Source organism: Pleurodeles waltl, chromosome 3_1 (genome assembly GCF_031143425.1).
Source record: "Pleurodeles waltl isolate 20211129_DDA chromosome 3_1, aPleWal1.hap1.20221129, whole genome shotgun sequence".
Taxonomy (NCBI): Eukaryota; Metazoa; Chordata; class Amphibia; order Caudata; family Salamandridae; genus Pleurodeles; species Pleurodeles waltl.
This window is the reverse complement of record NC_090440.1, coordinates 570,545,404-570,571,836: the sequence shown is the minus strand read 5'-3', so window position 1 is coordinate 570,571,836 and position 26,433 is coordinate 570,545,404. Positions and strand designations below refer to the sequence as shown.

The 26,433-nt window shown below is 48.6% G+C and overlaps 1 protein-coding gene across 1 annotated transcript in view; it reads right to left on the bottom strand.

The window, feature by feature from the left end:
• CEMIP (cell migration inducing hyaluronidase 1) overlaps positions 1-26,433 on the bottom strand; it is an 899,136-nt gene that overhangs the window by 183,921 nt on the left and 688,782 nt on the right. The window contains exon 11 of the mRNA XM_069223002.1: positions 20,004-20,195. Coding sequence (XP_069079103.1) covers positions 20,004-20,195 — 192 coding nt within the window. The remainder of the gene's footprint in view (positions 1-20,003; positions 20,196-26,433) is intronic.

Here is a 26,433-nt window from a genome sequence, read left to right as displayed (position 1 = left end):
AGTGTCCATAACCTCTAATATGGGTTGAATTTCAGATGACTCCTCAGTAGCTGCAGAATGTTTACTACTGGCAGTTTTCGATTCTGAAGGTTTCGATATGGAATGCTTGACTCAGACCGAAGATGTCAGCTCTGAAAGTGCTGTTAATTTTTTTGGCTACGAGGTGGAAAAGTCAGATTTTCGGCTTGGTACTGAAACAGATGTGGCAGGCTGTTTGGTAAATGCCAAATGCACCTTTGTCTTTTGTTTCGGTGCTGAACCTGAGGGTTGGTCATCCGAAGGTATTTTTCGGGTCCGACCATGGCCCGAAGGCAGTGGAGGACTGAAAACCAATGCAGGAGTCTTTTTAATTGTCTTTGTTTGGTGTCCCATATTGTGCCGGTGGGATGGATTGACTGTTGACATCCGAATCTCGATCCGAATCTGCAATGGAGACCGCTACGCGATGTCCTACTTTTTCTTGCGCATGTTCTTCTCCAAAGATGTCAGGTGTGTGTTCTGGCAACTCGGACGCCATCTCCAGTCGATGTGCTCTTCGGCCCCGGAGAGTCTTTTTGGATCAAAATGATCTAGAAGCATCTCAGATTTCTTCTCTGGGTTCCGGAGAAAGGCACAGATTACACACTGAATGCTGATCGATGTGTGAAAATTTAGCGTGGCACCGAGGGCAGAACCGAAATGAAGTCCGTTCCATCAGCCTAACATCTTTTGATTACAATGTGTTGTAGTAGGCCCAAGAAAGGCGAGGTCGCCCTAAGGGCGTGAATCGACCACGACAATCAAAATCGGATTGAATATAAAGAGTGGAAAATGCAATCAAAACTATGCCAATGTTTATAGAAAGTTAGAATAAAGTTCAGAAATTACCGAACTGAGATCTATTGGAGCAAGAGGAAACACGTCCGAACCCAACAGCGGAAAGAAAACAATCTAACAAAGGACTCGTTGCCTATGCACACTATCACTGAGAAGAGGAATCACTTGATCTTGTGACTCGAAAACATTCTTCGAAGAAAAACAACTTGTAACATTCTGAGCCCAACACTAAATGGCAGACTTATGCAAAGCATGTGTATCTACTGCTACACGTGCCACCGAACATATATATATATATATATATATGCACAATATACACACAATGGTAGTTAAGTTAGGACCTAGTTTCCATAGGAAGAACATTTTTTGTTTTGTTAATAACTTTGGGGTCATTAGATGAATTGTCACCAAATTTTCAAAACTAGTTTTCCAGTTACTTAAGCTGATATCTGGAAAGTTTTGTGGTCATCAATCAAGTGGGGGCTGGGAAAAAGGAAGGGGTCTAAAAATGTGTTTTCCCCATGAAATTTCCCATAGGATTTTAGACATGACTACAGCCCAAACTGCTGAACGAAATTTCACCCCATTTGGCAGAAAGCTAGATTTTGATCCAGAAAGAGTACTTTTTGTAATTTAGTATAAATCTGTTCAGTAGTTTTGGAGTTATTAAAGTAAAAATACTTATGAATATCTAGAGACGCAGATCCACCGTGGAGCCATGCTCCAACAGCAATGTTGTGAATGGCTGGCCACAACCTGACAAGAAAGTTGTTGCTGCCATTTTGTGCATCGTGACTCAGTTCCTGGGGGGTGAAATAACATTTCAAAGTAATAGAAGGGGTCAGGGTACCCTGATTCCATGGGACTGATGGAGGGATCTGTGAGGAACCCCTAATGGGCAAGAAGTTGTTTAAAAATGCTTTGTTTTAAGTGTGCGAGGATCTGCACATCCACCACAGTGCTTAGTGCGCCCCCGTGTGCTCCACAGTGGATCTGCGGATCCAGACCCCAATTAAAAAAACACATACACCCACTCAGAGACCTACACACCTACTAACACACCCACCTATACACCCACAAAATCACTCACACATCCATACAGCCATCCATTTGCCCATTCAAACACCCACAAAACTACTAACACACCCACTCATAGGCCCACACACACTCAACACCCACTCATAAACTTACACACCCACAAAACCACTAACACACCCACTCACACACCCACTCACAGACCCACAAAACCACTCAATCACCCACTCACAGGCCCAGACAGCCACTCATATACCCACTCGCACGCCACTTACACACCCTCACAACTACTCAAACACCCACTAACACACCCATACAACCACTCATACACCCACTCAGACCGACAAAACCACTCAGACACCCACTCACAGACCCATACAACCACTCACGCATCCACTCACATGACCACTCACAGAGCCATTTACACACTTGCCCAGTCACTCACACATTCATACAGCCACTCACACATCCACTTACACACCTACACAACAACTCACACACCCATACTGCCACTAACACACCCACTCACAGACCTAGAAAACCACTCACATACTCACTCAGCCACAGAGCCACTCACCCATGCACATACACCCACTCACTCATCCATTTGCACACCCTCCCAACCACTCACACACCCACACAACTCACACACATATACAGCCACTCACACACCCACTCACAGACCTACAAGTCCACTAACACACCAACTTACAGAGCCACACAACTCACACACCCAGTCACCCGCCCACTTACATACACAAACACCCACTCACACACCCACCCATAAATCACCTTACACACTCACTTGCAAACCAATAAAGCCACTCATAGACCCACTCACAGACCCACACAGCCATTCACACAGCTATGCACACACCCACTCAAACCTCACACACCCACTTATGCACCCAGACAACCACTAACACACTCTCTCACACACCCAGGGAGCCACTTACCTACCCACTCACAGTCCCAAAAATAATCACACACCCACATACAGACCAACACAGCAACTCACACACACACCCACACCCCCACTCATACACTCACACGCCCACTTACACACCCAAACAACCACTCACACACCCATGTAGCCACTCAAACATCCACTCCCAGACCCAAAAAACCACCCATACCCACACAGTCACCCACACACCTATTGCCAGAGCCACTCCCACACCCACTTACTCACCCACAGAGCCATTCGCACACCCATATAGCCACCCACACAACCAGACAGTCACTCACACAGCCACTTACACGCCCACATACAGGCAGTGATGCACTTATAGAAATTGCAATACCATATGTTTGTATTAAATGTGTTGCTTTTAGTATTGAATGTATGCTTTTGGTTGGGAACAGATCCACAGGTCCATAAGATAAATAAGTAAAAGGAAAACTTGGTGCACTGCATTTATAAAAAGGCTACCTTACATTTTTAACTTTTAGTTTTAAAATGTATAATAATACTGAATGTGTGAATATAATGTATTTATAAACAAAATGTATATCAGTAAACTGAAATTATGGGTCAAATTGTAGTAAAATTTATATTTTTAAAAACTGTGAAATTCACTAAAAACCCAAAGGTTATAGGGACGTTATAGTTAAAAAATAGAATTAAAAAACCTTAGAAATTCACCGAAAAAACAAACGTTACAGGGACGTTATAGTTAGGTTCAGTTTTACACACACAAAAAAACATAGAGATTCAGCAGCCATAATCATAGTTATCTCAAATAACTATAACTCATGCTCTAAGGTAACTATAACTCATTCCCTTGCCATGCCTTGCTAACTCCTGCACGTATTACAATACTCATGGCATCTTCTATGACATCATTGATAATTGCAATCGTCACTGTAACTTTTGGTATATATTGTGTACCAAATTTTCATGGTTGCCAGTTGGGGGTGGCCTCACAAATGTGCACCCTCTTTGCCCAAACTCATTTTTAGACATACCACTGCACGATCCACCATTCTGTCAACTAGGACTGAATGCTATGCAGCCAAAGACATGAAAGAGATATGACCTGCAAAGAAGGGAATCCACCGCAAGACACTGAAGTCACAACAAATTACTTTCACAAATACAGTAAGCTAAAAAGCAGAATCCGATGACCTGGCAGTCTTTCCACCCCGAACATGAATGTGCAAATTGCATAGTAGAAGGAAGTTCAACAACCATTCAGTGGCTGTTTCTTTCAACCATAGCAGCTGGCCAGAGGGTGTCACTGATGAGGGACGTGGATCCAGCAGCTGAAAAAAACGCAATAATGAAATAATCTGTCAGAGAACTATGGGCCAGATGTAGCAAAGGGTTTTTCCCATTCTGTGTCAATGGGAAAATGTGTTCGTACATATGGCCCTATGTCCCAAATATCGCCTATCAAAGTTCCGGAGTGTACACAGACCATATGTTATTTATGCCACAGTGACTTACACCCCAACCAGTGAGGAGTAAATCAGAGGGTTTCTTCCATGGACTGTGATTAACACTCCAACTTCACAACATACAGATGACATGGGCAGCACAAAATGTCAGATGTTGCAATCCTGACAAACAATTAAAATGAGTGCAAACCTTCAACAGAGCCTAGAACACAACAACGAATAGATAATATCTGGATTCAATAAGAACAGTTTTGTCATTAAAGCCAATAGGTTGGGCAGACATCAGTTTATGCAATAAATATGGGAATAAATATGACACAGCATAAACTAGACAAAGATCCTGTGTCCACACCACAAAATGAAACGCATGCAGATGCTCAGCAATTCCATGAAACTCATATTTCGCACTTCCTGTATCTCTCTCTACACACTGCACCTGTCATCAGGTAACCAAGATGGCAGCCATTTGACTTCCCTCGTGGGTCAGGCAATCCACCAGAAAACTTGCAAAGCATGCAAAAACCATAGGCCAGAAAACTCATTGAAATCTCTTTACAACAGTATCCCTTAGTGAAGATAAGGAGTCTGGAAGCAATATCACGAACTTGTATTTTTTCTGTTGCACTGATGCAGAACAAGGCCATGCCTTAGCGTTTCTCCAGTGTTGCTCTCTCTACAGCCCATACATTATCTTTGAAAATCTACTCGTTACGGGTTCAGCTTCTGACAACAGCGCTCAGAAAACCCCACACCATAATTGCCTTTGTGTTTTCGAATTAAGTGGTCTGCAGTTCATTAATTAACTCGGAGATAGCCTAACTTAAAATATGCGCTGTAAACAAAACAAGCTCGAAAAAGGTAAGGAATATAATTAACATTAACCAGCCATACACATATGCTACTATGCTCTCCCTAACCCTTCCACATACTCTTCCCCCTCTGCCCCCCTTTACTCATCCCAAGCCTTTGGGTTGAATAAATGAAGGATATACTCCCAATTAACATTTCTGGATTTCTTTCCTCCTCCACCCCTCAATTACTCCAGTCAATCTAACTAACAAACTCTCATATCCGCGGCTCAAATTAACTCATAATAATACTAAAACTGTACTCATTATTTAACGACACTAATCCATCACTAATTCTTGTTGGGTTCCAGAGTAGCGTGCTACTCATCGAAAAGCGTTTTGACGCCTCGTAAGGGGTAGTAAGCGCTATATAAATACGATTACAATACAATACAATATGTATGTCCTTTCTGAAGCGTGGAGCTAATATAGAATGTTGTTGAATTTAAGGGGCCAGGAATGAAGTGGGACGAGGTCGCCCTCTGGAGGGAATGGAGCTCACCTTCTGGAGGGCTGGTCACCAGCCCGGAGATATCAGGCATATCAGTGTGCTGATACCAAGCATGGCTAGCCGAAGCAGAACCCACAAGGCAGGGCCCTCCTGAGGAGGGGCTCAGAGGCGATAAAGTTTAACAAACACCTAAACACGCTCTCCAGAAAGGCAGTGATTCAGACAGAAGCTTCTACACGAGGCTCATGCATCTAAAGTAAAAGGAAAAATATTAATTTGCGAGAACAAAAACACTGTACTTCCAGGGGTGTGAAAAGCTAAGTTTAAAACGGTTCAGGATGAACATATTTGTAGAACTGTATCTGCAGGGGCTCGCATCCAGGAGTGGGTTACTCTCTTGACGAACGGCTCTACTACGAGGAAGAGGGGCAACGCGGTAATGTGGAAGGGAGTGCTTGAAGGGAGGGTGTTGTGAAATGTTGGAGAGGAGAGCCTGGTCATCAGGCGGTTGGAAGCGTCTTGCAAAGTCTAGGCCTTTTCCTGGGCTGGTGTTCAGTGGATGTGTGTCCTCCACGTGGCATCTAGCCACAAGGGAGCAAGAACATCCACCCTCGCTCCCCATATGTTGACTCTTACATATAGTCCGCTTTTTGCCTTACTTTCTGATCAATTTCCTGATCGTCTCTTTTGCTCCATGTAGACTTTTTAATAGCCCCTTTCTTTTCAACTCACACTCTCCTGCATTCTCCATCACACTGTCACGTCCATCTCCTCCTCGCAGGGTCGGCTCTGGGGAGGTGCAGCTGGTGAAGCTGCGCTTGGCGCTGACCTGGTGAGTATGGGGTCCAGAAATACCGTAGGTTTTTTCTTTAAATAAAGAGCTGCTGCAGAGCTCCTTGTAAGTCCAGCAGTTATTAAGCACCAGTAAAAATGTCAAGATAACTCTGGTGACTAATGTTCCTGCTGGAGAGAGATTGGAGTTTTGTCTATTGGCACTCTCTACTCATGGCAAAGTATTGCAGACGGTTAATATCCCTGCTCCAAAGAACGTGTAACATGCAAATCACTGAACAGTATTTTTATCTGGATCACTCAGTAGGGTACTGCTTCTGTCACAGAGATCATTTTCTTACTTGCGGTTCATAAATTGCAATCCTAATGTAGCACAATGAGCTACAAGCTGCCATGAAAGGGCGGTATGCTCGCTGCATGGTATAGGTTAGAGCGTTGTGTTTTTCTCCAGTCTTTCGTTATCCTAATGTTGCTAGGTAAGGGTTCAATTCGGTTGAAATACATTCTTATTGGTAAAACCAACACTGTGGAATGTATTAGATCCGGTATTTGTGCTTCTATACATCAAATACTCTTAAATTATATGGCCTACTACTATCAATGACACGTTGTAACCTCATTTTCTTATGTAACATTTGCTATAGACTGATTTACACACGTAGGATTCATTGTCTCTGTATCATGTGTGTGTGATGTAAAGTGCTCTGGCACACTACACTGGTATCAATAGACCTATAAAACAAATGAAATGCATGTGAGAGAGGGGCTGCGGAGAGATGAGGGACACATGGTGCATGCTAGTAGGGGAATTTGTTGAGAAGGCGTTTTTTGGGGGGCTGCGCAAACAATAATTGTCACACTGGACACCACCAGTGTAAAGAAACTGGACCACGCTGTACCAGTGTGTGCCCTTTCATCCAAGCACCTTGTACAGCAGTGCCTGAATTTCTAATCCTGAAAGGTCTTGAGCACATACACTGGGAGTTATGTCACGGTACAGGCTCATGCATTGGTACACAGTGGTTTAATATTAGCCCCTGTAGCCTTAGTGGTGCAGGAGCACCTGAGCTCCAGAGGGCCGTCTCAGCAGCACGCAGTCACGCACCGTTCACTGGCCAGCACTGGTCAGGGGCTCCTCACTGTCTCAGGGGGGAGCGGTTCCATGTACTTTATTCACACAAGTACCTGCACTGGATACACTACTAAGATCCTGATGCCTGCACTAGAAGATCCTTGAAGGCACAGTTCCAGTAATGCATATCTTCCACCCTTGGCATGCATTTCTAGCTCCTCCAAGGCTCTTGGGTCTACACTGTTAGCTTGTGCAGTGCTGCGCCCCCTGCACTGGTAACTCCATCAAGGCCCTGACACCTGCATATGTGGCTTTTTTAAGACCCTGATACCCGCAGTGTAGCCTCTGAAGGCACTGGTACCCGAGCAGCTGGTTCTCCTGGGACCTGGTACCTGCACTGCTAGCTCCTCCGGACACTAGTACCTCAACCTGTGGCCTCTGAAGGCCCTGGTACCTGCACTGCTAGCTCCTCAGGACACTAGTACCTGAACCTGTGGCCTGCGAAGGCCCTGGTACCTGAACTCCTGGTTCCTTGAGTTCCTAGCACCTGCACTTATAGCCTCTGAAGGTTCTAGTGACCACATTGCTTGTTCCTCAGGTCTCTAGTACCTGCACTTGCAGCCTCTAAAATCCCTGGTACTGCACTGCTGGCTCCCCAGGGCCCCAGCACCTTCACTTGTGCCCCTAGAGGCCCTGGTACTCGCACTGCAGTTTTTCTAGGACACTAGTACCTGAGCCTGTGGCCTCTGAAGGCACCAGTACCTGAGTAGTTCCCCAGGGACCTGGTACATGTTCGTGTAGTCTTTGGAGACCCTGCAGCGCTGGAGCCCCACAGCCATTGATGGCTGCTTTTGGCTGTGGGCTTCAGGGGCGGGTTACTAGGCTGATGTGCACATTGGAGCAGGTAAATGACCAACCGTTGAAGCGTAGGTGAAAACCCAGGGTTGTTTTGACCAACCAGTATTGGAAACTATATTTCTAAAACGCTCTCTTTGGCCAATTTTGTCCAGTCACAAGCAGACACTGGTGATGTGGTCAGGCACTGTGGAGAGTGTGAGAGTGGTCTCAGACTGCGAGCAGCTGAGTGGGTAAAGTTGTCCTGCTAAGAAAGTTAGAAGTTAATGAGAAGGTGAGATTGTTCAGAAACGGGAGACAAATTCTACTAAGAGAATGAGCTTACGTTCAGGAGGAATTACCTTAGTGAGATACTCCTCGTGAAACACTGTAAGGATGTCGCAGCGCTCTCAGAGGTGCTGGACGGGACCAGACACTTGAAGCGACAGTGTGTGGTGGAGAGTTGAACTCTTACGGTTGAGCACAGCACAGCCCTCCGCGTACCCAATGTGCACGACGTTGCACACCTCGGAGTGCCGGTTTGTACCTCCGTGCTGCGACTCACCCCCTGGATTCCTATGGTGGCTCTGTGGGTCGGTGCTTTAGTGCGTGGGAGGTGTCACTGCCGCGTTTATCTGTTCTCTCTGTTTTCGTTGACGAGCCTCCAAGATTCCGCGGGCCTCTGTCGGAGTTTCCATCACTTTGAAACGATGCTCGTTTTCCAGTGGCCGGAGTGTTGGTTGAGGCCTTCGCTCTGCTGTGGACGTGTGATAATGACGGCCGGCTCTGTGAGGAATGACGCACTCAGTCCAGCAAGCGGGCCTTGGCTCCCCTTTACCCTCGGACCGTTGCCCCGGCCTTTGACTTTCCACTGCCACGCTTTCCATGGAAGCTCTCCCGGACAGGAGGGCGCCAGCAGCCATTAACATGGCCTTCCACGAGAGGGGAACATCTGCAGGATTCCGGGAAGGCAAACAATCTTTGCGTGCCGGAGAAATGATACATGCTGTTAACCTGAATATAAAATAACTTTTAACGAAATGCATGCTGACACAAGATCGGAAGCCGTAGAGTTGCCCACAACGCAAAGTCTGACAACGTACGTGAGCACCTGGTGAACGGTACAGTCGGATGATGCCAGTTCAGCCTTTCCCTGAAAAGTGGTTCGGAACAGAATTAGGCTGTCTAGGAAGGGCGGGATCTTCTTATGCAAAGGCTGCAACAACATTACGAATGTCAGCTTCGTCGCAGGAAGTGACATGAAGGGAAGGAGAGTCCTGCCTCCTTGGCTGTACAGCTCTAGCAAAGAATACGGCGAGTGAGTGCCATCTTGTTACTTTCTCAAAATTGCGACCTTCACATAGTGTCTGAGAGTGCAACCACGTGTAGGATTCACCCGCAGACAGAAACCTTGTTATTTCATTTACTCTGTAGATTTTTTGTTAGTTTGCACGTGTTCCGTGCACAATATAAAATATTCATGAGTCAGGGGAGAATATATTCTGGCGTGCATAGCAGAATGGGTTAAATACCATGTCTTCCGCTGGTAAAAGGATCTTTTCCCGGATCAACGCAACATCCCACAGGATGTGGCTCAGCCTTTAACTGATGTATGATAGGCCACCAGGTGTTAGAAAAGTTGGTGGTGTAGAAGGAACATAAGTTAGTGAGGGTTAAAAGGGATTAGACCGTGAGTATGAGATGGGAGGGGAAAGTTCTGGAAAACATACAAGAGCCTAGGTAAAACCATCATCTTGTATAGGGCAACGCAGCCCATTATATTTAATGGCAGAGCTGGCCACCTCTGCAGGTCCGTCTTGATACATACCAGGCGCGGGTCCAGATTCTTGACCCATGTCACCTCTGGCAGAAGGGTCACCCAAGTGCTGAGATAATTAAAACTGAGTCTGCGTATGGGTATCGTGTCTTGCCAATCAAAACAGTCACAAGTGCTCACCAAGGGGACCAACACTGACTTTGAAGGGTTCATTTTTAGCCCTGACGCCTGTTCGTAGCGCCGTAAGAGATGGAGACCTCGTGGGCCCGATGTACTTGGTTCTCCCATGTACAACAGTACATCATCAGCGAATAGGGCTATCCTGTCCTCCCGGGAGCGTCCACACCTCCAGCCACAGAATATTGGGTCTGTCCTGATCATCTGAGCCAATGGCTCAACGACTAGGGTAAATAGAAGAGGAGACAACAGGCGACCCTGTCTCGTGCCCCGAGAAACTTAAAAAAACGACGACAGGGTCCCGTTGATCTGCACACGGGCTGAGGGGTTTGTATATAATACTCAGACCAGGCGGCAGAACCTCGCCCCAAAACCCACCCGTTGGAGCACCAAAAAGAGAAACGCCCATTCCACCAAGTCAAATGCCTTTTCAAAGTCAATAAATAGAAGAGCTATATCTCTGGGCAGTCAGTGGCATTTGGCGAGGGCCACATGCAGTTGGCAGATGCAGTGCTGAGTGCTACAATTTGCCATAAACCCGCACTGGTTGGGGTGTATGAGTTGCAACAGAATCCTCTTGAGATGTGTGGCGAGGATAGTGGCGTAAATTTTAACCTCACCGTTAATCAAAGATATCGACCTGTAGTCTGCACAATGCAGCGATGCGGGTTGGGTCTTAGGAAGTACCACAATAGTGGTGGTGTCCAGTCCTTCCGGGAAGGCCCCTCGCTGCTCCGCCTCTGTAAAGAGTGCTAACAAGTGCGGCACCAAGTCCTCTCCGAACACCTTATAGTATTCCAGTGGGAAACCGTCAGGGCCAGGAGTCTTCCCTGCTCCCAACGCCGAAATAGCCGCCTGACTTCCTCCGCATTGAGAGGTTTGTCTAGGATCTATGCCTCCGCCGGGGGCAGCCGCGGCAGGGAAACATCCTCTAGCAGCCGGCGGGCGTGGTTTGGGTCTATCGAAGCCGAGGCCCGATACAGTGTCTGGTAGTAGCGGGTTTAAGGCGTCAGCTATTTCTTGATGGCCCACAACGAGGTCCCCTTCCCCATCCTGAATTTCAAGGATGATCTTAGAGGACCGATGGTGGGACACTAACCAGTATAACAACTTTCCAATTTTACCCCCCCAACCATAGATCCTTGCAGTGCTCGCCCGCCACAAAAACTTTGCGGCTTCTACGGATACATTTCTAATTTCCTTGTGTATGAGTAGAAGCTGTTGCGATGTCCCATCGCAGGGTTCTGCTACTTGAGCATTCTCCAAACGCATCGCCTTCATTTCCAACTGCTCAATATCTTGGGCTCTCGAGCGCTCTCGCTCCCGCAGCAGGCCTCTGGCCGCCCCCCGCAGTACCGCCTTACTTGCGGCCCACAGGATTCCGGGAGAGGCCACTGACCCATCATTAAGAGAAAAGTACTCACGCTGCGCCTGCCGCAGCCGCTCAACGTATGTCTCGTCCTGTAGATACCAAGTATTCAGCCACCACAGAGGCTGAATCAGTGCCTGAGTGGGGCCCACCGCAAATCGAAGGGGCGCATGATCTGAGTGGGGCGTAGATACTGACTACATTAACTGTGACACCCTCTATCTTCCCTGTGATGGCAGCATAGCGGCCCTGCCGATCCCTCCAAACCCGAATTGTCATGTGGAAGGAAGCATGCAATAGAATCGCCACCCCCACGACCCCGCTCGAACCCTGCATGGTACACTCTGTCAAAACATCTTCGGGCCAGGAAGGGGCAGCGCTCGTCCGAGAGGTGCGTCTCCTGCAACAGGAGCACATCAGGTCAGTATCGGCGTATGAAGGTAAATACTGCAGTGCGCTTAATTTTATCTAGGAGACCATTAACGTTCCATGAGATGACCTATGTCAGACTCATCGGAATGGTTATTATTGGGTGTCGCTAAGCTACCACTAGGCGTGGCCATTTCTTGGTCCGGGGTCCTCCCCTTGATATGCCCCTCACAGAACTGGACAAATATTCTCATTTTGTCAATTGGTTCTCTGTGCTTTCTGTCTTGTGAGCTAACTAATGAAAACAAACATGCCAACAGAATAGTGAACATTAACGAATGCCTTAATACAAGGCCTGAATTCTCAAGCCCCCCAACTCGCACCCCACCCCATACTTCCCCCCAGAAGCATCTGTCGCCCATATATGTCATCATCTCACTCCCGAACCTAGTGAAATAGAACGGTAACTGGTTGAGCAGTGGTGGACCCCTCCATATTGTCGGATCAATTAAAGGAACACAGTTATGGTGAATAGTCATATACGGTGCTTGTTTTTCATCAAGATAAGTAGGACCCTCCAACCCCCAGAGTCACCTCTTCTCCCAGAAGGTTACAATGTCGGACTGCAAGTCAGGTCTGAGTCGTCCCGCGATCCCGATCGGGCCCGCAGCAAACTCTGCAGCTGTGAATTTCCCCCATTACCTTTGGGACCCTTCATTGTCTGCTGGTCCTTTGGATCATCATGTGGGGCCACCCAGGGGGGAGACCGAACGAGAGCAGTAGCGCTCCCTACACCTCCGTGAACGTGTGCGATGGCGCTTGGCAGATGACCGCTTCTGTTGGCTGTTTGGCAGCTCTCCTACCCGTGCTGGTCTTAGGCGCTTGCCATGCGGACCAAGCAGCACCTCCTCCGTCAGCCAGGTCCACTCCGCGGTAGGCTGTTCAAAGAAATGTGTTTTATTTCCATGCACCACCCTGAGCTTCTCAGGGAACAGAAGTCGATACGGGATATTCATTGCCCTCAGTTTCTGTTTAACTTCAGTAAATGAGCGACGTTGTTGTTGCACATCCCTCGTATAGTCAGGAAAAAGGAGGACCTTCATCCCATTGCAAACGAGGACTCCCTTGGAACGTGCCTCCTGTAGCACTGCGTCTCTGTCTTTGAAATTGAAGAGGCGGAGAATCACCGGTCTGGTTGGAGAGCCCGGCGGGAGCCTCGACTGTAAAGCCCTGTGGGCCTGTTCGATCGCAAACCATTGGGTGAGATGGTCCACTGGCATCCAAGAGCGGATCCACTCCTCCAGGAACGCGACCAAGGATGATGCTGCTGTGGTCTCCGGAAGGCCCACTACACGTACGTTGTTTCGTCTGGACCTGTTCCGACATGTGAGATGTTAACATGGAGACTTGTGCCTCAAGAGCGGTCATGTCATCTTCCATTGTAGAGATTCTTGATTCCGCCTCCGTGATTCGAGCTGTGGCATTACAGAGGTCTTGCCGGACCAGGGCCACATCTACTCTGACTTCTCCAATCTTCGACTCCAGGGCCGCTTGGGATGTGTGAATAGCTTGGAGGATCGTTGCCAGGTCTCCGGATGTCGCCGGTAGACCACCCCCGCCATCTGGAGCGTGGTCCTCCGTTCGGGCTCCACCTGCGCCCGTGGTGAATTGGTCCATGCGCATCTGCGCCGTTGATTGCCGCGCTGACTTGTCCTTGCCCATGGTTCCGTCACCGGTTGCTTTTCCAAATGTAATTTGGTGAGAGAACTTCTGGTCAAGGTCCACCAGGGAGGCCCAGTCAGAGCGCTATGTGTGACTCCAGGGTCTCCAGTGCCCCCGGCGACGGTTCAGGTCTCGCAAATGCTCCACATTCAGCAAGCTACAGGTGGATCCTCAGGAGCCGGGGGCCCACAATCGCGCAATGGCGGCCCCCCGCCGCCAGCAGCCAGTCCGCAGTGATCACTTATGGGCCGTCCGGGGTGTCCCTGTCCTCTTACCCCTTGGTGGGGCTCTCCTGACCCCCAATCTCTAGCCCACCTGGTCGCTGTCTCTCATGGGCAGGGGGGAGGGGAGAGGCCCCTTAGGGTGGCAGAAGTAGCCCCACTGTATGCTGCTCCCGTCCGCCGCCGCCCACCAAGGCGCACCGCCTCCACGTCCGTCCAGGGAGACCCGGCGTCCCAGCCGGCAGGGTGGTGGGGAGGTGGAGAGATGAGAGGGTGGCTTCTCCCTCTGGGTATCGACGCAGCGCCCCTCCACAGCGCCCCGGATCACCCCTTCATTTGCTCCGCTCCTGGGCCTCGGCTTGCCTCCTTCTCGGAAGTCAGGAAGCCCTTGTCTATCTCAGGGCAGTCTTCGCGACAGGCCCACCAGCAGCACCGTGCGTGTCCCTCCGCCGCTTCACTCCGGCCGCCACGCGTCCTCGGAAAAAAAGGGATCCGGCGCTGCTCTGTCTCAGGGCCCCTAGCACTGCCCGGGATGCCGGTCTCGCCCGCCGGCCGCCATCTTGGGTGAGGGCAGCCCCGCTCGATCGTCGCCGTGCAGCCGGCAGAGGAGCCGGTTGACGTCTCCAACCTGCCCAGGGGGTCACGAGGCCCCGGGAGTGGGAAGGCGCCTCCGATGAAGGCGGATTACTAGCGTGGTGGAAGGCGGGTGACGGAGGGGTCCAGAGCACTACAGAAGTGCGACCGCCATCTTGACGCCTTAACCACGCCCCCCTATTCAAGATATGTAAGGTATCCTGCATTGTGTCCTGCTTTTATCATGAAGGTACCTCTATGTTCTATCTGTGATGGAAGGACACTTGATAAGAGATGGAGGATATTAGGAGGAGATATGAGACAAATATGTTTGCCTTGTTTCTGTTTTTGAGCTTTCTAAGATTTAAGATTTGGAAAATATACCTGGTTTTGACAATATGCTTTGCACTAATCATTTTTGTACAAAAACTTAAAAGGGCCCAAATATTCTTGAATGCCTCACTGCCCTGAATGGGCCGTCCTCACTCATAGGACAACAACATTAAAACAATCATTGATCAAAATGAACTAACCATGAACCTCTTGAAGAAACCTTCATGTAATCTAGTGCCTAGTACAACAGCGCTTGCAAGGCCAAAGTAGCACCACAAGTGCTTAAGTTGAGCCAGTGGTAGTTTTCAGGCTGTACGAATGTACCTTGTATCTCCGATACTGTGACTCTGTATCTATTGGGTCTCACACTGTAGCAGAGAATCTTTTATCTCTCACATTGTGGCTCTGTATCTCATGGCTCTCACATAGAACTCTGTATGTGTTTTCCCTCAAACAGCCACACTATATCTCCTAGGTCTCATAATCATCATTGTATGTCATGGCCCACCTATTGTGGTACTGTATATCCTGGTGCACACACTGCAGCAGTGTACCTGGTCTCTCTCACTGTGGTACTGTATGTTATGCCTCTCAGACTGTAGTATTGTTGCTATGCGCTCTCACACTGCAGCAGTGTATCTCGTACCTCTCAATGTGGCACTGTATCTCATCACTCCCATGCAATAGCACTGCGGTTATTGGAACTCACGCTAGCAGTGTATCTCATCTCTCTCATGCTGCAGCAGTATCTCCCTACTCTGGCACCAATGTAGTGTATGTCACAGCTCTTATATGGTGTTACTATTTATGAAGCTCATACTGTGGTGGGAAGGTATGTACTTGCACTCATGTTGCAGCACTGTATATCATGGTTCTCATATCGTGGGCCTGTGCCCAACGCTCATTCAATGGTGGCACAGAATGTCCTAGCTCTCATGCTGCAGCACTGTATATCATGGCTCTTATATCGTAGTCCTGTTATGCTCAATCCCTGGTGGCGCAGCATGCCCTAGCTGAGCTCTCATACTGCAGCTATGTATATCTTGGCTCTCATATTGTGGTCCTATGTCTTGAGCTTGTTCTGTGGTAGCACGGTATCTCCTAGATCACAAGCAATGCACAGATTCTCGTAGTTCTCAAACTGAGTTACTGCATCTTGAGCTCATACTACGGCAGCATCCTAGCTGTTATACTGAAGCACTGCATACTATGGCTCTAATACTGTGGTCATGTGTCTTGTGCTCATTCTGGGCCGACATTTCAAGTATTTGCTTTGATACTGCAATACTACACATCATGCCTCTAATATTGTGGTACTGTGGCTTGCACAAATTATTTGATGGCACTGTATTTCCTAGATCACTGGCACTGCAATTTTTTTTATACCTCTCATATTGTGGTACTGAGTCCTGTGTTTATACTACGGTGGCATGGTATGTCCTAGCTCTCATACTGCAGCACTGCATATTGTGGCTCGCATATTGTGGTACTGTGAAATGTGCTAATTCTGTAGCTTCTTTGCAAGTCCTAGCGTCCGTACTGCAACACTATATATCATGAGTCTCGGAGTGTGGCAATGTGACTTGTGGTCATTCTGTGGCTACATTGCAAGTCTTAGCGTTCATACTGCAAAACTATACATCATGGCTCTCATACTGTGAAACTGTGCCTTGTACTCATTCTCTGATGGCACTGTATCTCCTAGATCACAGGCAATGCACTGTGTCTCATGTATCTCATACTTCGTTACTGCATCCTGTGTTCATACTGCAGTGGTATGATATGTTGTAGCTATCATACAACAGCACTATATATCGTGGCTCTTGTATAGTAGTCTTGTGTCTTGCTTACGTACTGCAATGGCACGGTATGTCTTAGCTCTTATGCTGCAGGTCAGTATATCATGGCTCTCATATTGTGGTGCTGTGATTTGTGCTCATTCGGTGGCTACTTTGCAAGTCCTAGCGTCCATACTGCAACACTATATATCTTGGCACTCACACTGTAGTACTTCTTCTTGTGCTCCTACTGCAGTGACATGGTATGTCCTAGCTCTCATACCGCAGCACTGTATGTTAGGGCCTTCATATTGTGGTCACGTGTCTTGTACTCATGCTCTTCTGCCACTGTAGGTATGTCCTAGCTCTCATGCTGCAGCACTCTACATTATGTCTCATTTTGTGGTCCTGTGTCTTGTACTCGAAAGGAAGTGCTTTTTTTGCCTGATCATTCCAAAAGTTTTGGACTGATGCTGCTGGGTTTTTGACTCTGAGAATGCTCTGACACCTGTTAACCAAACCTCAGCGCCAGTATTCTAACCTCTTACAAAATATATGCTGAACTGGCTACCCCCAAATGGCATAAGATGAATTACTTACAAGTCCCTAGTATATGGTACCAAGGGTAACCAGGGCATGTAAGTTAGAGTGCCCATTGTGGGCTGTAGCAAAAATTGTGACAGCCTGCCACTGTAGCCTGGAACTGTTTAAACCAATGGCAAACTACCCACTTCCTTTAACAATATATAGAAGTCTCCGCTAAGGAAGGTCTATCGAGCCCTAAGGCAGGGAGCTGTATATTATTAATTAGGACATGTATTTTAATATGTTCTAACAATAAAACTTCCAAATTATCATTTTACTATGGAAAAGCCAGTAGCCGTATTATCTAGTATAGAGCTATAGGCTGACATTTCAGACCTGCTAACCTCTGAATGGAACTACTAAAATGGGTAATTCAAGTCAAAGTCAAGCCAGATTTAATGCCACTTGTAAGGAAAACAACTTGTAACAAGTTGTCACTCTGTTGCCCAGTTTATCCTGTGGCCTTTCACAGTTGCTGGCCACTAGAGAGCCTTCTGCTCTTCTGAGAAGTAATGTGAATGACTCCCAAGGTCAGGAACAATAGAGGCCTGCCACAGAGCTAGACGTTACCTTACCCTTAGAGGAAGCCACCTAGGGTGTTGGCCCAAAAGGCGGGCTTCAAAGGAGAAGCCATCTATTGGCGGGCAAACGACAATCACCCTTGAGAAAGGCTGCCCCTTTCTTCAGGTAGATGGGTTGGCAGCGGGAGCAGAGAATAGAAACCGTTCGCCAAACAGTTTTTTCAGTGGGTGAGTAGCCACCAGGTAGCCACGCCTCTAGCGTGGGTTACCAAGCTCCTACCAACCAAAGAAGGGTTCAGATATCTTGAGAGTGGGCAGAATAGTGCACTCTGTGTGCTAGATGCCTCACCTAGCCGGATGCCGTCATAAGGCGGGATGGATCCTGGTAGCCCGTTTGCCATGTGATTGCATCATCCCTCCAGGGCAGATTCTGGGCACCCTGAACCTTGGACCACATCTGGACTGGGGAAAGGACCAAAGAAGGATTTCCATGCTGGCCCCTGGACCTGACAAGAGCAACTGCTCCAACCACTGGACAGCACCTGATTCTCCTTGGGCTAGTGAAGAGAGGACTGTGCCTGTGGTGTCTGGTTCTTGGAACAGTTGCTCAAGAGCCCCAGACCAAAAAGGTGAACTCCAAGGGTCAATTGGCTGACTCCCTGTTCCACCTCCAGAGCTATAAAAGCTGAAGTAGCCAGTCCTGACTAGTCATTAGTCATCCGCAAGCAATCGGCACTGGGTGCCTAAGTGCAGCCAAGAAGACATTTGCTAGGGACTCGCAAGTTGTACCCACATCTGTCGGACACAGCAGAGTAACCTGGTGGACTTCTACTAGCCCAAAGAGGACTTCAAGGGACATTGACCCCTGTGGCCAAAGTCACCCCTCTTTATCCATGGACAAAGGAATAACCACAAGGAGACCCTCATCAACCGCGCAGCATCCAGAGCATCTCTCAGCATCCTCACCATCCTGTCTCTCAGCATCAGAACCATACCATTGAGGTAAAAGGCAGTTTCAATGTAAAGTGTGGAACTGGATTTGACACTGCTTTTGTGACCAAGTAACTGCCCAAATATTCCTTATTGGCCGCCCTGATCTTCTCCCTGTCATAATGGCCACCAAGTCTGGGCCAAAATAGCCAAAATGCAACTCTTTCAAACTTTTCAAAAGTTTCCAAACTTAATGGTTACAAGACTTGTTTGTTCTTTGGACTACAAAAATGAGATTTACTTTTTCTTAAAAATTGTATATCTTTTAAACCCTCTTGTGTATTTTGCTCACATTTGTGTCTAAAAATTAGTAAGAATATAATACATTTAAAAAAAAATTGGTGTCAGATTTCTTTTGTGTTGTGTGACTTTCTTATTTTGGTGCTTTGAAATGCTTTACACTAGTTCCTTTGTTTAAGCCTTGCTGCTCCAAGCCACAGCTATCCAGGACTGAGCAAGAAGTTTTACAAACAAGCCTGACTTGACTCAAGACGGTTTTGTCAGTGTATTACACCACGAGCTCACACAACAACTACGCCATATAATACACCACAAACCTCAAAGTACTCATACCACAGTAGTATAGTAAATCCTAGCTCTCATACTGCAGCACTGTATATTATGGTTCTTGTATTGTGGCCCTGTGTCTTGTACTCATTGTGTGGTGGCATAGTATGTGCTACCTCTCGTACTGCAGCACTATATATCATGGGCCTCATATTGCAATTCTGTGCTCTGTGTTCATTCTGTAGCAACACTGTAAGCCCTAGAATGCATACTGTAACAATATATAACATGGCTCTCATATTGTGCAACAGTGCCTTGTGCTCTTACTGTGGTAGCACAGTATGTCTTGCAGCACTGTATATCATGGTTCTTATATTGGGGTTCTATATCGTGTGCTTATACTGTGGTACTTTGTTTCTGATGATTCTCATATTGCGGTACTGTGTATTAAAGATATACAGTGACAGTGTACCTCATGCTCGCCTAGCGTGGCCTTGCATCTTGTACTCTGGCTCTGTATTTCAAGTTCGTACTGTGGCAGAGTATCTTTGACTGTGGAACAATGTCTTATACTTGTATGGAGGCACTGTATTTTATAATGCGGTTATGCCTTTTACAGTGTGGCACCGTGTTTAACAGAAGTCGTACAGTACAACTGCATAGTATGCTGTTATTACATAGCTGCCATATTGTGGCCTCACTGTGAATAATTCCACTCATGCACTAGAGCTGTACCTTTATATGTGACCCTGTACTTCATACTGTGACTTGGAATATTATACTGTGGCACTGTATTCAAGTCTCATACCCCATGTAAGTTGATGCTACAGTACCTTCCACCTTGACCTGGTTGGGAGCGCAGCGTCTGCATGGCAGTATCTTGAACTCTTCAGCCTGGTACATGGAGTAGTCAGTACTGGCCACAACCACGATGTCTCCTGCCTTCCAGGTCCGGGCATCATCTGCCAGTTCAAGAATGGTGCTGTTTACATTGGTATCCACCCGAACAGTCAGCTTTGGCCTCACTGTAAGTGAAGAAGGAAGGAAGGATTAGTGGTGAACACTCCGTTTCTAGGTAAAAAGCACTATATCAATCAAAATTGCACACACACGACAAGATGCAGGGCAAGCAAAATGGTGACAGAGTAAAAGTAAAGAGAACCAGATGGACGTGAATGCCATTGCATTGGATATAGGCCAACACAAGAAGCTATGAAGATCCCCAGTATTACTGCAGATGCAAGTCACAGTGTAGGAGTCACGAATCAAGCCACAGAGCAAGAGTGTTCACTTCTGGATGCAGCTTCATGCCAGGAGTCTTCAACCAGGCCTGACGCTTGTAGGTCTGGACCAGGCTCTGAAGCATGGGAAATGTTTCAAGGAAAGGTCGCCCAATTCCTACTGAAGAATACAGTGTAGGCTTTATCATTAATGTCCATTCCCTATTCACAGCCACAACAAGAGTAACCAGACACGCCGCATACTAATCAACATTGTTCAAAACATATAAGACAGAGAACCAATGGCTTTCAATAATTACTACTCGACCCTTTCAATGCTTGAAGAATACTCCTTACCGCAGGAACAATTACTCTCCACTTTCACACTAAAAGATATGCCTCACCCTCGACCACAACTTTTCAAGTATGCACAGTTCGTGGTGATATTCACCTAGACAATAAATGGTGCACCACTCACAAGAGAAAGCAATGCACTTCAAGTGCAATGATAGTAAGGAATGTCCCTTATGCAAGAGTGCATATGGAAGAGTAATTGTTAACCAATAAAGAACTAATATACCTAAAACTTTACCAAGGCAAAGAAATGTCAACATCTTGCGATCACTCACAAAATGCAAGGCACTTCTCATCTGCAAACTCTCATTGGTCCTCTAGTGTAATTTACATAATCAATTAAACAATAAAATTATGATAAGAAGTGGTGGAGGAGCCAAAATGGCGGCCGGGATGGACGCCTGAATAGTGCGCTCCGCCCGAGGCTCGCCGTAAACATCCTGCGAGGCGCTCCCCGGGAATTTGTACTCAGACCGGGCGCGGTGTTCCGCCTGGGGAGCGATGCTGCGTTCTGAGGGGGCCGTGCGCCGCTTGGACTGGGCCCGCGGCACTGGAAACTGCCTGCGGAGCCAGAGGGCAGACCTCAACTAGGCCGAGGTCGCGAGTGAAGAAGAGCTGAGTCGGAGGGCCCGGGCGAGCCTTCTCGTGGCGGCGCCCGAGCCCAAATAAGCAACCGCTCAGGATTCTGAGGGCTGGAGACGCGAGTCTCCACCCTCGAAAACGGGCAGGGGCCTGTGGACCGAGGACGCCGATCGGGAGCAGTGTCTGAGGCTCCCGCGACGTGAGAGAGGGGGCCCCCCTACCGGCCGTGTGATTTCACCCACACGCGGAGGGGACGCGTGGCGGATTCCGGCCAGGGGAGGGCCCAGGACAAAGAAGAGGCCTGTGAACTCGACGGGGAGACAGAGGTGAGGAGGAGGCCTACTGGTGGAGGTTTGGCACGCGCAGGGGGGAACCTCTAACAGCTCTCCCCCCCCCTTGCCGGGCCCCTGCTCTCGCTGAAGGGAGGCTCAAAGATGGCGACGCTGACCGCTTGGGCGCGGGGGATGCTCTGCATCTGGTAATTGGAGCGGAGACACTACTGCCCCCGTAGGTTGACTTGCGCCAGCGACGTGCCTGTGCCGTGAACGGGGGACCCACCCGAGCACCATAGACTTGCCAAGCAAAGCAGGAAATTGTCGCCCCTCCGCGCCCCCGGACCCTTGTCGGTGACTGCATGGGAGGCTAGACGCGCACCCCCCCTGGGTGGCACGATCTGCTCCGCTCCCCCTCGCTGCTGCACCCCCTCCATCCCCTGCGGAGGCGCTGCTACTACCTGGACCTGGCGCTGCTCATGTGAGGACCTACACCCCAACCTCGAACACACGTATCTCTGCCTCACGGGGGACGTAACATCATCCTACAGGGCGTTCCACGCCTAGAAACCTGGGTGCACAGATGACCATTGAATTGTCTCGCGAGCACACGGCCGCACGCCTCGGGCACTCAAAAGAAAAAAACAAGCTCCCGTCTGGCTATACTAATTAGCGCCATACCTGAAGGGCAAAAGCACACGTCACACCAAGAGCGCCAAGCGTGACAACATCCCAAAAGGAAACTTCTGGTCACCCACAATGGCCGGCAGGGCCAAAGCATCCAGGAACCCGGACCGTAATGCTCTCGGAACAACACCCAGCGACCAGCAGACAAGCCTGTCCCTACAATCATTGGAAAACACCCTCACATCACACTCAGCACAATTTGAGAAAGTATTGCAGGCGATCATGGACACTAAGGGGGTCATTCCAAGCTTGGCGGGCGGCGGGAGCCGCCCGCCAAGCGGGAACCGCCAGAAGACCGCACCGCGGTCAAAAGACCGCGGCGTTCATTCTGGGTTTCCCGCTGGGCTGGCGGGCGACCGCCAAAAGGCCGCCCGCCAGCCCAGCGGGAAACACCCTTCCACGAGGAAGCCGGCTCCGAATGGAGCCGGCGGAGTGGAAGGGGTGCGACGGGTGCAGTAGCACCCGTCGCGAATTTCAGTCTCTGCTAAGCAGACACTGAAATTCTAAGTGGGGCCCTCTTACGGGGGCCCCTGCAGTGCCCATGCCATTGGCATGGGCACTGCAGGGGCCCCCAGGGGCCCCACGACACCCCATACCGCCATCCTGTTTCTGGCGGCCGAAACCGCCAGGAACAGGATGGCGGTATGGGGGTCGGAATCCCCATGGCGGCGCAGCAAGCTGCGCCGCCATGGAGGATTCCCCTGGGCAGCGGAAAGTCGTCGGTACACCGCCGACTTTCCGTTTCTGGCCGCGGCTGTACCGCCGCGGTCAGAATGCCCAAAGGAGCACCGCCAGCCTGCGCTGGAACACCTCCAGGGGTTGATAGGGGCTAGCACGCAAGCGCTGACAGTGTGGACAGAGGCAGGAGTACATACAGTGGGTGACTGCTTCGAGGACGGCAAGTTGATGTCCTTCGAGGCCCTGCGGGCCCTCACAGAGGTAGGCCCCGGCCAATTCCTGGCATACCACGCTATATGTCATGCAATCAAACGAACGTGGGGGGCAGGCACCATAGATCCAGCCTCCTCCCCTGTAATCCATCATATACTACAACATGACGCCCAAACAAAAGTAATATCAAGCCTGTATAAAATCCTTAATAAACCCCCTGAGCCGCACGCGGAGAGAGCCAGGGAGAGATGGAATGCTGTCCTCCCCGACCCGATTGCACAAGCTGAGTGGGAGAAAGCGCTGTATCATGCCCGTGGAGTATCAAGGAACTCCAGATTTAGATATACTCAGTTCAACTTCATACATCAAACATACCTGTCCCCTGCTAGGTTGAAGCAAATGTTTCCCGACTCTGAGCCGACATGCCCTAGATGCAAAGCGGCACCTGCACATTTCTACCACATGGTCTGGGAGTGCCCTAGCATACAAAAAGCTTGGACGGAGGTGGTGCAGGCAATCTCCGAACTAACGGGGCTTGAATTGACAGCAAACCCTAAGTCCTGTCTATTGGGGCTGAGGGCAAGAGCTAAAAAACAGAGACACTTGCACAAATTCGTAGACCTAGCCTGTCTAATGTATAAAAGACTGATAGCACTGCATTGGAAGGCGCCCACTGCACCCGATCTGAACTCCTGGCGTACTCTAACACTACGCTGGACTCGCACGGAGCACCAGGTACTAAAAAAGTTGGCCCGGAAGGGACAGCAACACACAGGGAGTGATGCCTGGGGAATATTGGTAATCGAACTTGAGGCCAAAAATGATGGTAAGCCCCCATGAACAGTGGAATACACGGCTTGGATGAGCGCAGCACAAACTCTCCCGCACACCCACGCGAGGGCACAACTCGGGGGCGACACGCTGTTGGCGATCGGACTTGCCCGCCCCGTGATGATGACCCACTAGCTCACCACCGCAAGAATATTCATAACACACAGGGCGACATTCAGTATCCACTACCTTGAGCTGGTATTGGGCCCACATTCGGCTACTACCAGGAGACATGTGGCACAAGCCCAGCAGTGAAAGGCCCACTCCAGTCACTAGTACGCAGCCCCTCAGACATGTAACACACACTATAGCTACCAGTCATCGCAGCAAACAAGGTTTCTGAAGGTCAAGAAGTGGTCCGAGACGTATCTAATGTGTGGGGGTTGGGGTTGTTATATGTTTTTTGTTTTTTTTTGTTTTTTATGCAGATCAAAGGGATCCTGGGGTTGATAATTGTACGACTTGTAAGGTACATCTGAAACACAAAACTAATAAAATATATATTTTTTAAAATGGTAACAAGTGATCTGCGTCGAGCCTCGGTAGACCCATGATCTCCTTTGCAGAATCAATGAAAGACCTAGTTGGCAACATCATAATCACCACTCAAGAAAAAGTCTCAAGAAATCTGCATAGTACTCAAAAGCTTCAGAGTGCTTAATGGAATGCATGAATGGAACCCTGTGGCAAACATGTGGTCAAGCTGTTCTGGAGGATTTGAGTGCTGCCAAAAAGGCCTCTCCCCATTCCCCCCAAGCCCAAGGTTAAGGCATATTCTCCTTTTAATCCTGTTGCTAGAATTGTAGCCCTAATCAAATCCCTAAAGAAGCCCCAAGGCTCAATTTTAGAAGTCCATGCCTTGCCACAAATCCCCAAAACATAGTCATGACACTTCATCAGTATCTGAAGGGCAAACACCAGTTGAGTTGCCATCCTCCTGGTGTGGCATTATCTCAAAACTAAATCAACACTGTTAATTATATAGCAAAGTGGCCTGCTGGAGATGAAAGAGGATGCTCAAGTCCATTTCATTCTTCCTGGCCCTAGTGCAGCGTTTTATGAAGTGGCCATTACCACACTAAGGGCCAGATGTAGCAAATCTCCAAATTGCGACTTGCAATTTGTGAGTCCCTGCGACTCGCAAATTGCAACTCGCAATTTGGATTGCAGAAAGGTGTCTCAGACACCTTCTGCAACTCGCAATGGGGTCGCAAAGACCCACCTCATTAATATTAATGAGGTGGGTCGCAGTTTGCGACCCCATTGCGAGTAGGGGCACTCATGGGGATGGTGGCCTGCTGGAGACAGCAGACCACCATGTCCGTGACTGCTTTTAAATAAAGCATTTTTTTTTTTTTCAAAGTGTAGTCCGTTTTCCTTAAAGGAAAACGAGCTGCACTTTGAAAAAAAACCTAAACCTTTTGTTACGGATTTTGTCAGGGCAGGTAGTGGTCCCTTGGACCACTGCCTGCTCTGAAAAAATATTTTTATGTCCAGTCACAAAGGGGAAGGGGTCCTATAGGGACCCCTTCCAGTTTGCGACTGGGTTACCATCCACTTCAAGTGGATGGTAACTGCGATTCCATTTGCGACCGCGAAAGCATAGCATACCAATCAAGAGATGAAGGCTTTTGATTAACAAGGGCCTTACTCTGGTGCCCCTTACGGCCAGAATTCAGGCATTCCGAGATTCCATAAGTTAAAAAACAATCTTCTTTTTATAAGAATTATTTTGAATGTGTATTTTCTACTCCTGCCCCACCATCCCTTCTTGAATCTCCACACGCAATTCCCTATGAAATATTCCCCATGTGAATCTTTGATGTGCATTGCCTCTCTACCCACTTCCAAACTTAAGCCCCTTCTGCAGTATCTGAGTGCCACAGTGCATCCTCCTCTTTCAGCCCTGTAACTCATAGTAATAAGTGTGACCTGAGAGCATTCGCTTCCAGTGAAGGTAAGTGAAGTAGTGTGCACTCAGAGCACACATTCTAAGTGAAGTAGCGGGCACTGAGTGCAACCCCTGTGGGTGAATGCATGTGCTCCTTTGCTTATTCTTGCTGCTAACGGTCAGGACTGCTTTACTAATCTTTGTGAGGCTAGGCAGGCACTTTCACTAACATGAAGCTTGGTCTTAGGTTTTTTCACTCACACCTGCTTCCAAAGTGCAGGCTCTTTCATTCAGACTTGATGCCCATGGTGCAAACCCCTTCACTCATAGATATGGCCTCTGTGCACGTCATGCTGTAAAGGGGCCCGAGTTAGAAGCACGATTGTTTTTGTGAAGGAAGGGATACCTTCATTCGCAGGGATGACTTTCTTCACAAAAACAAATGCAAAGGCATAGTTCTCTTTTTATGTGTGCTGCAGAATGCAGCACACATCAAAAGCGGAAGTAACTTGTTACACCTAGGTCGGGGAGGCAC